The sequence below is a fragment of the Embiotoca jacksoni genome, unplaced genomic scaffold, assembly GCF_022577435.1.
Source record: "Embiotoca jacksoni isolate LCO1_2020_lvr unplaced genomic scaffold, fEmbJac1.0.p SCAF_7, whole genome shotgun sequence".
Taxonomy (NCBI): domain Eukaryota; kingdom Metazoa; phylum Chordata; class Actinopteri; family Embiotocidae; genus Embiotoca; species Embiotoca jacksoni.
Window position 1 is genome coordinate 10517622 of NW_027185425.1, and position 13040 is coordinate 10530661.

At 42.4% G+C, this 13040-nt stretch overlaps 1 protein-coding gene across 2 annotated transcripts in view; it reads right to left on the bottom strand.

Annotated features, from left to right (window-relative positions):
* tshz1 (teashirt zinc finger homeobox 1) overlaps window positions 1-12390 on the bottom strand; it is a 30263-nt gene extending 17873 nt beyond the window's left edge. The window contains exons 1-2 of one of the 2 annotated variants that reach the window (XM_069176433.1): window positions 11989-12390; window positions 11195-11832 (exon numbers count right to left, since the gene is read on the bottom strand). In XM_069176433.1, the coding sequence (XP_069032534.1) occupies window positions 11195-11234 (40 nt within the window). In that variant the 5' untranslated portion in view covers window positions 11235-11832; window positions 11989-12390. Of the gene's footprint in view, window positions 1-11194; window positions 11952-11988 lie in introns of those variants that run through there. The other variant, XM_069176435.1, reaches the window with a different exon arrangement.
* Window positions 12391-13040: the final 650 nt, after the last annotated feature.

Sequence of the window (13040 nt, forward strand, 5' to 3'; positions counted from 1 at the left end):
AAACTGGGAATGTGGCCACTCGTGGACTTTAAATGTAAGGCAAGACAAGTTTCAAATACACTGTAATTATTCAGCAAGATGACAGATATATTACACAGGCCTTCACAAGGGTGAAGCAGCAAGCAGTGCCCAAAGTAGAAGGTAAAGTAGAAGGGAGAAGCAAATGCTGCTATATGGACCTAAATGGACGAGATAGACAAAGGGCAGTTCATGGTTGTAGGCCAGTATCTTAAAGTATACAAAAAAGATCATATCTTTCACTGTTTTAATGGAAATCAAACACCTTTAGGTCCAGATTTCAAGGAAACGGTGCAAAAAGCAGCACAGTCCTACAACCAGTTGTACAAAAATCAATAAGTATTAAAAGTAAAAGTGTTCATTATGTAGGGACAATCACAGGAAGGCTATTTCATATTATGTTATTGGCTTAAGATATAAAACATGACAGATGTAGAGACAGCAAGTTGATACTGTAGTTGTTCATTTTAACTACGTACTAAAATACAGCTGAGCTCTTGTTCAATCTTTTGCCAATGGTTAGATTAAAAAATGAAAACCACTCTCATTCCTGGACAGTAAAATGAAGATATTGCGAAGTCAGCAGCGGTTCAGCTTAGCTTAGCTAAACTTAGCACAAAGATAGGAGAGACGAGGGAACTGCTCAACTGGCTCTTTCCTAAAGTAATACAATCCACCTACAAGCAACTCATGTTGCATCTTGTTTGTTTAATCTGCATGAAAACCAAAAAGTAAAAATCGTTTTTTTTTTTCCTTGGCCGACTGCAGTGTCTGTTAAAAAAATATTTGCCCCTGAACTGTAGTTAAGTAACAGAATATGTGCAAATACTTACGTTAAGCAGCTCATGAGCAAACTTAATTAGAGCACTTTAGTGAATTTTCCACAAGGTCATTCATTTTGTTGTATTTATGTCAAAGATCAGCGTTCATGCAGACTCATCAGACGAACATTATTCAATGTCAACATATTTCCTGCGTAGTTAGTTTGACGTAGGTGCAGCCCTGTCATCATGTGGCTTCGTGTTGTGGGAGACGAGAGGCAGACGGACCAGAGACAGACAAGTAAACAGGCCGACATTTGGGTCACCATACAAACAGAGGCAGGAACAGAGACAGGTGATCAGAAACAGATGCTCAGGTGGACATTCAGCCAGTGAGTGAGACAGACAGTTGGTTTGGTGTGTGAGGGACTGACTGATGAAAGAGACACACTGACAGAGGAGGGGTGTACAAGAGGCCTCCCGCTGTTCTCTCGGAGACAGACGACTTAGGGAGACAGAGCTGAGCTTATACCCCCCTGTGACTGTCACTGTCTCAGACAGCACAGCGGCTCTGGAAAGATTTGGGAGGAATTTTCGGGGGGTAACATGTGGTGTTGTTGAATCGACTGGGATTCTGAAACATTATATCCCCTTTCAACTGCCCATCAAGTGGCGCACTGAAGCTGATGACTGCAAAGTGATTACTTTGTGTAACACCCAAGCAAATCGTGGTCAATGGGTTTCTGTTCAAATGACAGCATTCAGGGAAAACTGAATAGCGCCACGCTAACGAAATAGCATTTGATTCTTTTCCTGTGCAATGTGCTTCAAGGATAAACTGTCTGCTGAATGAGGATGGAAATGGCTATTGGAAAATATGTGACAGTCATGTGTTTAGACTTCAAAGAACATGACACAAGACTTTACTGCCCTGTGACCTTTTGGATTTTTACAACTCATATGTGACTGCAGGATGTTGCTGAAGTCAGACTATTAAAAAAAAAATAGAGAGAGAGAGGTTCTTGAAATATGAGAACAAGGCCAGTGGGCCTGAAAGAGGAGAGTATTACGTTCTCCTTTTCAGATGTCGAGTTCATGTTCTTGTAACCAGTTCACTGACTCTTGAGCATCCGGTGTGAGAGAGAGCGATAGATGAGGGTGAGAGACAGGGAGGAAGATGAAAGAAAATATGAGCAGGGTAGAGGAGAATTGAGTCAGTAAGATAGAGATTGATGACAGATAGGAAGATGAGAAAAGGCTTACAAGGAGAGAGAAAGAGGAGGGGGGCAGTAATCCCAAAAAAATGAGCAGTGAGAGGGAGAGACAGAGGGAGTAGGTAGAGATAAAGATGAAGAGGTAAGGGGAGGAAAGAGAGATGGCAGTGGCACTACACCAGGCTGCAGCGTGACCTTCCCCAGCGTCCGCTCTCAAGGACAAAGTGTCATCTGTTAACTGTATCTGTTCCCAGATGGCTTATCTGCAGTAAACTAATGTCCAAAAAATGATATTCATTGCTACTCAACCCACGTTATCAGTTAAATAAACACTCCCCGGGGGTTAGAAATCTCCGTCTCCTGACTTTCGTCCACTTGCACCAACTCCTGTGTCGATATGCTGAGGCCAGCTTTTATCAACTGCTATATAATAAAAACAAGTACCGGTCGGAGCACAACACCCTCTACAAACAGCAGAAGCTCTCTTCAGCACTACGGCTTGTGTGCACATGTTTAATTAATCTAAATGTTTACAGGAGGATTATATTCATAATACCAACCGTGTATAGTCATTATGTTCAGACCCCGGTCCAACCTTTACCCAAACAACCTCAAAAAAACATGAACGAAACACACAAATTCTATTTGTTAGCCTATTTGTTTCTTTATTGCTTGGTGTGAAGAATCGATGCAACTATGCATGACGACGTTTTCATTTCCCTATTCTGAACTCGCACAGGTTTTAACATTTCTTGCTGAGGCAAAACAATCACCTCGAATGCACTGCAGTGGTTACCACCCAGAAATGCCTTTTATTTATGTCCACCACAGAGGAGCCAGTGTTTGCACGTTGTCGAATCCCTCCTTTGAAAACAACAGATACCGTTGTTGTCTGTTCAAGATTATATTAGGGCAGCGACAAACGATTGATTAGAAAACTCGAACGATCAAAAAATAACTGGTAATTTCATTAAAAAAAATGTCCAAAACCCATCCAAAACCAGCAAATGTCTGTAAATATGATTCTGTTATATTATTATTCACCGTAAAAACTAGAACCAGAAAATGTTGGCTATTTTTGACGATTGTTATTGTTGGTGTTCGCAGAATCCCAACGCATACAAGAACTAAGTATCTTATGTCATTTCATACAAGGAATCTGGAAATGCACTCACTTCTATCCAGAAAGCTCCACCAGAGAGAACATCTCAATTTAAAATACAACCAGGGACAAATTGGTAATTTGGGTTCCCAAAGCTACACAACAAATGTTTTGCACTTATATCGCGTCTTTTTACTTTCCTGGTCTACAAAGCACTTAACCATTTTTGCCCTCCCATTTGCCCGTTCACACACCAATAGCAAAAGAGCTACCATGCAAGGTGCTCGCCTGACATCGGGAGCAACTTGGGGGTTCACTGTTTTGCCCAAGGACACGTCAGCATGTGGGCAGGAGGAACAACTTGGCTTAGCATCGTTTAAGGAAATATTACATTGGTTTCATGAATAGACAGTGCAAGTGTGGTTGCAATGAAACTGTTAAACTTCCACTTCTGCAATCGAGAAGGAAATGTGTCTTTTTATCCCTACATGCGAGGTTAAAATATATCTACATGGCACCAACAGAACAAGCGCAAGAGCTGGCGCGCATGTCTTGAACAGGCACATATAATCAGCGGCTAATAACGACACGTTGGGAGTCGCAGCCCCAACGTAAATCAATGGGCAAAATAATTGCTAATACGCTGGTTATTGATCAGCGTGCCCGCCGTGCACTCATTTTCTGGGGCGACTGTGGGTAAGCGCTAATGCTGTGACAAGGGTAAAGTGCTATTTCTCAAAAAGGCGCACAGACAGACAGCTGGGCAGGAAAAAAAAAAAAAATGACTGCAGGGCCTCTGCAGTAATTCTTAATTGACACCTGTCAGAGCAATGGCAGCAGTCACAGCTGCTGCAACAGAACGTCTACCCAAGTCATGTTCATCTGTCACTTTTAATACCTTTTCTTCACAGCCCCTCTTTCTTTCTCTCCCTCTGTTGTCCCCCCCTCCCTCCTTCCCCACACCCACCCACCCACGCCCGCTCTCACCCACCGTGCTTCAACCCAGATGTTCAAGGCTGGTGAACAGAAGCAGCACCACTTCAAGGCCAAACCGTACAGGACATCAAATGGTGACTCGCTCACCTCAGCACCGTTTTTAACGTTTAATTTGTGGATCAGAGCTACTTTAGAATTTAAGACCAAGAGACTGAGAACTGAGAGCAGTTTAACATTCAATAACATGGTCATGCATCTGCAGTTTCCTTATCTCTAGCATGATCGCCACAATTAGCACAACAGGCACCACATCAATGGGAATTTCTAATATATCAAGTAAAGAGAAGAAGAAAAAAAAAATCGGTTGTTGAGTAATTTCTGAGGTTACTGCAGAAAAATGCAAAAAATTTGTCTCAAATGTGATCACCGCATACAAACTGTCTCTCCAATACCAGCGTCCGCCTGCCATGCGGTATCAATCATACAAGGACCAATGCAACACAGACACACCAATGTAACGTGTTTTTACTGAGGTACTTACACCACGCAGGCATACAACACTGCTGGGGGCCAAAGTAAAAAAAATATACAGGAACCAATAAATTATATTATCTTATAGAGGAAGTAGACAGGTGCTCCCCTAAGTACACACTGACCTCACAGTGCACCCTGGACCTCCCATCGTCTCGTCTTAAATCATGACTTGCCCTTTTTCTTTTTCCTTTCTGTAGCCCTTTTGCTTCTCAGCCCGATTCCATCTGTATAATTCTAAAACTTCTATTATTATTAGAAAGACAAAGTACAATGTTTGTGTAGAAAAAGCAAATGCAGCTGGCCCACTTTGTAGTGTGACAACCTACCGTTCTTTGCTACTCTGCTATAGCCTACAGAGACCGTGAGAAGGTGAGCACTTTTAGACAACGTTGGCAAAAGTTGCCGTCCAAAAACCGGTCCTCTCAGATTCTTAACGTGGAAAATAAACTGCATGTGGTCATGTGAGATCAGGATAAAAAAAAAATGTATCAGAAAATTAATCGACTTTTGCTAAATAATTACGAAAAACACAAAAATATTATTTCAGCTGCTCAAATGTGGTGATTTTATGCTTTACTTTGTCAAATATGATAGGAAACTGCTTTAGGCTTTGAACTGCTGTTTGTTTCAGCTAATGCACATATATAACAATCAAGAGAATTTATGTCAAAGTCCCGGCCTGTTCTTTAACTCTCTTCTTCTTTCAATCAACTGTTTTTTTTAGTTAATTAGCAGGAAAACTTTTCCTTCGTGTGAATGCTTCAGAGTAATTAGCGACCGGTGCCCTAAACCCCCCAGGGACAGTCATGGGTTTGATTTGGTTCTTGTTATTATTCCTGTTATTATCTTACATCCCCACCGTACATTGTGGCTTTTGTTCTGCAGCTGGTTTTGAAACGTCGCCAAGATATCTTTGTGAATCAAAAACAGACGTGCTGAAATTCAGAGACAAAAAAAATAAGTGCAGGATGTATTTAAGAAAGAGGATGCTCGTGAGTTTTTAGTCCAATAAAAAATGACCTTGTTTTCTCTTATGTCTTTGTCAAGGCTCCTCGTGTTGTGCTTGAGTGCAAATCCAGGTTTTCCTGCTTCCTCTGAACCTCATTAAGCTCGGGGATAGTTTTACCTCGCGCCTGCAGCGGCGAATGCCTTTACATCTTCACTCGGCTGGCGAGTCTAATTCCCACATATTTTCAATTCGACCCTCTCTTTTCCATAAGAGCAGTCATCGATCTTCATTTGTCACTTAACCTCCACGAAGATGAGGACAGAGAGCGGAGTTGTGCGAGTGTGCGTATTAGTGTGTGTGTGTCTTTGATTTCCTGAAGGCCTACTGGCTCTGACACCACATGCAAATGAAACTACGGGGGTAGCGGAGTGTGGGATAGCAAATATATCCACTGACTCCTTCAGTCAATGTCACCTGTTAATGACACTTTACATACACTGCATTATCACAGGATCAGAATATTTCACATTCACACACACATGCAGGGTTGTACAAACATCCTGCTCAGCGATGCAGAGAGGCATGCACACCCAACCACCCACACACCAACCAACCACACACACACACACACACACACACACACACACACATACGCTCTGTTCTCATCTACAGACTTTTCACTTCAAAAAAAAATATTTTTTTTTTGTCACATCACAGCTTCAACTGCTGACAAATTGTCATTAAATCCTTTATCAGAAACATCCTGATAAAACTAACACAAGGTTCTAATAGTCATCTTTCGGTGCTTGCTTCTTAGCTGACAGGTGCCGTGAGCTAAATTCCTGCAGAGGAATACAATGCCAAGTAACAACAACAAAATGTATTAATGCTGCTCGGCTTAGAACTTTGTTCCTGTTCTGTCAAACACACCAAAAAGCTGTTAGCGGAAAGATCAGAGGGAGAGGAGAAGTATTAAGAAAATACTTCATGCTCACGGAAAGCCACATTCGCATTAAAACTACCTCCTCTGCATAGCTACTAAAGTTAAGTTCGCACCAACTGCGAGTGCGTCCAGCACAGTGTTGGCCTTTCAAGTCGCACATTTTGATTTGTCACGTGGCACTGCAAGCAAGCGCTGGAGTTGAGTTTACACTGGAACCACTGAGGCGGGGACATGAGAGGAGTTGATTTTTATCAAGGCAGCTTGCAGACTTGACACCGAGCTGAATTTGTCAGCAGTAATCGGTGGACCCGTCACTGATCTGTCAGCTACCTGGATAATTAGGGACCACAGCTAACGATGGCTTCGAGAAGAGGGGAAGCCCCGCCCCCCCCCAAGTCATAATTAAGAGACTCCTTTTTGAGGTAGTGATAGTGGCAGTCAAGGGCGCTCTGTTTACGAGAGAAGAAGGCAGCCGCTAATGTCAATGAAGGGGGCTCACAAGGTGAAGCAATGTCTGTGCATTCTGTTTAATCTGAGTGCAGCTCAGTATGGCTTCAACCTGGACAAATGCTGCACAGTGCTTTCATTACACGTGTGTTGAGCTAAGCGACAAACAGATTATTAAAATGTAGTACTGAAGTTGGTTTACAGGAGACAGTGAAAGACACGTATTACAGAAATGAATAGCAGTCGCAGTCTATGATTGTAGACTGAGTTCTGAGTTCTATATTAAGAGCGCTAAACATCTGATTAGATGCTTCAGTGAGTAACTTAGCCGGTTACCAAACATTTTTTATCAAGACAGCAGACAAAGGAAAGCTAATTACTGTCTTCAGGCATGAAGGACCACATTGCCACACGGTGATGTCTGACAGTGTCACAGCTCGTCAGTTCCTTCATGACCGGATAAGAACAGACCTCTCAGGAGAGGTGAGAATCGAGTTCAGGGTCAAATAAACTTTTGTATTTGGGAATGAACAGAAACTGAGCAGATTCTTGTGCCAAATTAAACCCAAGAATAGTGTACAAGTATAAAAGTGACACTCCCTATATGGACCTGTATCGTGCTCCATCCCACAGGGGATTGGTCACTCACAGTTTGCTCTGCCTCTTCCTCTGTCTCACTCATTAAAACTGAATGTTGATGCAGGAGAGGCAATAAAAAGGGATCTTTCTTTTTTTTTTTTAAGCTCACCCTTTTAAAGTCCTGTGGAATAAATTTAACACAGTGTCACACTGTAATCACACTGACATGTTGAATGATTAGTTGACAGATTCATTACTTAGAGTGACAGTGTTTGATTTAAGATATTGCGGTTGGCAAACTAAAAGCAGGAGTAGACGTGCGGCAATACCATTAATTTTCCAACAGCAATCAAAACTGTGACCTCGGTATCAAGGCAGACATAGAGTTATGGGTTCTGTGTATACGTTAACTACAGTATCTCCTATCCAGTAATTAAAATAATCACTGGCTATCTAGCTGTAATATTTACAAGATGTTGTCATAGTTAAACACGATATTACCGTCTGATATTTCACAGTTTTGATTAAAAACCGTTAAAAACAGTACTGAAGAACCACAAATCACAGACTGTAACCCCTCGATTACAGCAGTTACTATCACAGTCTTATTTTATTCAGCATAAAGTTGATTTTGTGCTATTAAACCATCTAGCACAGCTCTTGGATTCAGGCTCCTTGTAACCAATATCTAACTAACCGTTTTGATGAATTAATTGATCTATAAAATGTCAAAAGATTACTGAAACTGCATCTCAGCTTTTCGAGCAAGTCAAAGTGACATCTTCAAACTGCTTGTTTTGTCCAACCAACAGGTCAAAACCCCGAAACCTTCCACTTGCTAGATTAAACGCAGAAAAGGCAGCACATCCTCACATCTGAGAAGCTAGATCCAGTTAATATACAGATCATTTTTGCTTAATAGACAGCTTGATTGATTATCGAAGTTGTTGACGATGGGTACATCGTCTAATTGATTATCATTAACAACTAATCATTTCAGCACAACTTTGATTGTCACTTTGATTGAACAGCAGTATCTAAACTTAGCATAGGTGAGTGAACACAAAAAAAGTTCCTGCTCCAATGCCGTTTGTGTTTTTATCATTTAAATTCTTATGTTTTTATTATCATCCTAATTATTGCCATTTGATATGACTGCATTATTTACCTTTCATTAATTACTGGAGAAATACATCAGCGCAACTGCACTTTAGTGAGGAGAGACCAAAAGAAAAAAAAGAAAGAAAAATGACAACAAATGACTGCAGCAAAAGTCTCTGCTGCTCAAATTGCACTGCACTGAACTGAACTGCCAAAACTAACAGATGCAGTAATGCCGTTCCAAATGAAAGAACACTGATGTATTGTCAGTGGTCATAAACTAGATAGGGTACAGCGCCATTACAGGGTCTAAAATCATCACTGTGACTGATGAAACAGAGCCCATTTGAAATGGCATACAAAGAGCTATTGAATCCCCCCCACCCTGTCTCTCTCTCTTTCTCTCTCTCTCTCTGAGCAGCATATGCAACATTTTGTTTTAGTGCAACTCCAAAGTGACAAAACTGGGATGTGGAAATATCTGGCCGTGCATTGTAAAAAAAAAAAAAAGACAATAGCCTGTGTGTGCTCACCGAGGAAGCAGGCAGACACGTCAGTAAAGGTGGTAAAGTTTTTGGATTGACCATATGTCAAGCACTGGAAATAATGTAGAGACACAGCCTGCCAAGCTGGGATTGACCATTACGGCCTGTGATGTATGTGTCTGTCAGAAAAACAGACAATTAAATCAATATTCAAAAGCTGAGCCGGAATGGGGCCACTTCAGAGCCCAGCCAAATGACCAGAAGAGGCTGGAAAACAGAGCGAGAGAGAGAGAGAGAGAGAGAGAGAAACAACACACTTTTTGGTGCTCTCTTAAGGGGTTTTCACCGCCATTTGTAGCAGAGGTATAAACCGACACTATTCATTTTCACCGTGCAGGCTTGCTCTTCAAACACATTTCTTTCTATCCATCACTAAAGCCTCGCGTCAATTAGAAATTACAGCCCCACCGAGTTCAAAGTCTTCCCGTCACAACCTTGATTAAGTCTGCTTAACCTCACATTTCCACCGCCTGCTTAACATTCTACAGCTGTTTTATTCGGCTTTGGTCATTACTGCATGAACTTCAAAGGCTCCTCTTTTCCCGTCATTTGGAAATGCGTGTCAATCACACACATCTCCCAGGGACATCAAATGGATTCGGGCAAACATGCGATTCTCTCGCAGAACAGCTCGTGTCTGGTCAACTTAGCGACGACATGCAGGCCGGACTGTCGAAAGGCGAAGTGAGGGAACTGACATTGAAGCGGTGGTATAAAACTTCTCTGGAAATATGCATGTGGTTATTTACTTTTTATGATGTACTTTCCCTGTAAAAAAAACAAAACAAAAAACAGGACTGTTCAGTATGAATTAGGTCTTAACTTTTAGCACTGCGTGACACATCATCTGAAACAGACATTCATATTTTGAAAGTAGAATATTATATTTTGTCATTAAAAAAACAACAACATACTCAATAGTTGTGTTTAACCAGAAAGTTAATTATTAGCAAACTCTATATACTAAACTAGATTTATTTTAATCACATGGGATAAATCGTTTTCCTATAATGACTTCCAGAGCAAATCTGTTGTGATTTTGCCTACTTTATCCCTTCATTGTTATACCCATGTTTAATGCCACATGTAAAAAACAACAACAACAAATGTTTAGGATATGCACCACTTCCTGTTCCTAAGAGATGCACACAGAGGTCAGGTCAAGAAGAGACTGAAGTGACCATTAGAGGTCACCTCGCCCGTTTACCATTCTGTGTTTTAGGACTATTTCTGTAGGAGATGCCCCTCTGTGATTTCGCTACGCCCAGGCACCCCCTCCTCTCCCCTCCTCCCTTGTTCCCTCCCCCTTGGGTATTAATCGCCAAGTGTTTATCCCGCTTGAGAACTTTTCTTTCAATTTGTCTTTTCTTTGCTCCTCGGCGGGGGCAAAAAGTTATCCTTTGAGGGAGTCCAGCTGCCGGGCGCATGCGTGTCTCTATGTTGAATGATTTACTGATGTTTATCAGGAATGAATAGATCAAAGGCAGTCGCATGACAGGCGATCAATCAAGCATCAAATCAAGGATGGCAATCCCAGAGCGGAACACAAGATGAAAATACCCTACTTTACTTTCTTTTCTTACTGACACCAACACATCAAACACGTTAGCCTGTAAAAATGAGATAAGACGAGCTTTGTTGGGAGAACTTGGATGCTGGCAACCTACAGTGGAGGATCAGCTTTAAAGCGTTCAAACTATAAAGTGCAGCTCAGCGCATTCATTCCTCAGGAAAAGTTGGCGTTGAAGAACGGCTGCACAGATGAAACAATCCCGTTTCCAGTCAAACACGCCTTAGGTTGGGAAAAATAAACTTTGTTGTGGGCTTCTGAGCTGCTGAAAACTACGCATGTAAGCAGAATTAACCTCACATTTGCATTATGGTGGCTATAATACGTCCCCGAGAAGGTCCCGTTGTCTCTACATTATGTCCTACATCAGGCCTATCAGCTGCCGTGTCACCGTGCAGATCCCTGGCTGCGTATTCTGGCTGGAAGGGGGAAGAAGTGTGCGTGTTTCGGTGCATTTCGGTGGGGTAGTGTTTTGTTTGCAGTGCCGGGGCTTACCTGCTGACCGCCGCGGCGCTTGCTGCTTTCTCCTCGGCATGCTGCTGCAAGACTTTCCGCTTGACTTTTCATGCAGAGATCAAAATAGCGGACGAGCAGGAGAGGAAAGCGGTGCAACGAGAGGAAATCAAAGCCAGTAGCGTTTCCTCAGTTCTGATATATTTGAAGTGTAGCTCCCTCGTAGGGCGAAGAAGTCTTTCTTGATCGATGCAAGTGGAGAGTCACTCTCTACGCGTCTCGGAGCATTTCTCTGATCGGAGTGTCCGGTGGGGGGAAAAAAAGATTACAGATAATTTAGAGCAAAAAGGGTCTCGTCCGTTAACTTCTGCCGATCACAAAAACTCATCGCAGTCTGGTGTGGTGAAAACTGGCGGAAAGCTTGGTGCGGATCTCAGTCTATCGGGCAGGGATATGGAGAGCTGCCTGCGCCCCTCGTCGCGTTTCCATCAAAATATGTTTACACCCCTCACCGGACTATTTCATACCTCTGTTAACGGCAAAAGTGAAGAAAACAGAGCTCCTCTTCTCGCGTTTTAACTCACTCGGGTGGGTGCAGACGAGTCCAAACTGCGGTGTGCCGTGTTTTGCTCCCTTCGTCCGTCCAGGTGCCAGCTCCGGTCGCCAACCTCCGCTACAGTCTTTAGGAGGAAATCGGGGGAAAAGAGAGGAAAGAGTGACACGTTAGGCGGGCTGGGTGTATGTCAATCAGTCAAGTGTGTGCGTGGAGAAACCCCGCAGCAATCAACTCGGATCCCCTCTCGCTGAAAACACCCACTGGTTAATGAAATACTCACATACACGCTTCACCGTCCGATTGTCAACACGGACACTTGACGAATTTCTCAGAAACTCATCACAAAAGACAGCGAGCAGGCCAGCCCGCTGAGCCGCAGACTCGGGCTTCTTATTGTTTCCTATTTCACTCCCTCTCTCTTTCTTTTTTTTTTTTTTTCTTTTTAAAAAAAAAAAAAAAATGTATTATTATTTATTTCAAAAGCGCAAGGAGCGTCTCCGGATATTCTCCGCAGTGAAATGTGCGCACATTGGTGATGCGCGGTGCGATCAGACAGCTCCCACTGATAGACAGACACATCCAGCTGCCTTTCCGGCCTCTCCTTTACTCCACCCCTCCACAAGCGTCACCCTGACAGTCAGAGCCCACCTGTCAATCTGCTGCTCTAATTGTTCACTGGGATGGCTTTCATTTCAACGCCTTGCTGTCCCCACACCATCCGAGAGAGAGGCATGCGTCCTGCTCGTGGACACAGGAGTGGCCGATTTGCAACCCTGTATTCAAACAATAGAATGAGAGGTGCCTCAAAAAGTTGATGTGCAGTCTGTGTGTGTGTGCAGAGATATTTCTTGAATCAAAATTAGATTTAGTTGAACAGTCACTGCTACAGAATATCGCAGGCATATTAATAGTGTATAAGCGACGACTGCGCTAACATTTTTTTTTATGCACAGTGTAATCACGTTTTTTGATCTGCAAAAATATACGAATAAACAAATAAAAGCTAAAAAAAAAAAAAATTAAAAAAAAAAAAATCGTTATCAGGCCTGAAAACATGAATATGAAGCTTCAAATGAGGGGCAACATTTTTAACTTATTGTTGCCCCAATATAAATGCTATTTAAGATTATTCCTGAGGAAAACGTTTTTGTTTTGTTTTCAGTTCTGCACAAACTATCAAAACGGAGACGATGCGATAGTGCTTCATTTGTTTAGGCGGTGTTTAGTGTGCAGCGTTTTGCTCCGTCTCAAAGTTTGCAGCAAAAAAAAAAAAAAAAAAGGTGGATATTTTTGGTGACCTCTTTAGTGGGACAAAGGAGGCTGCAGATCGAT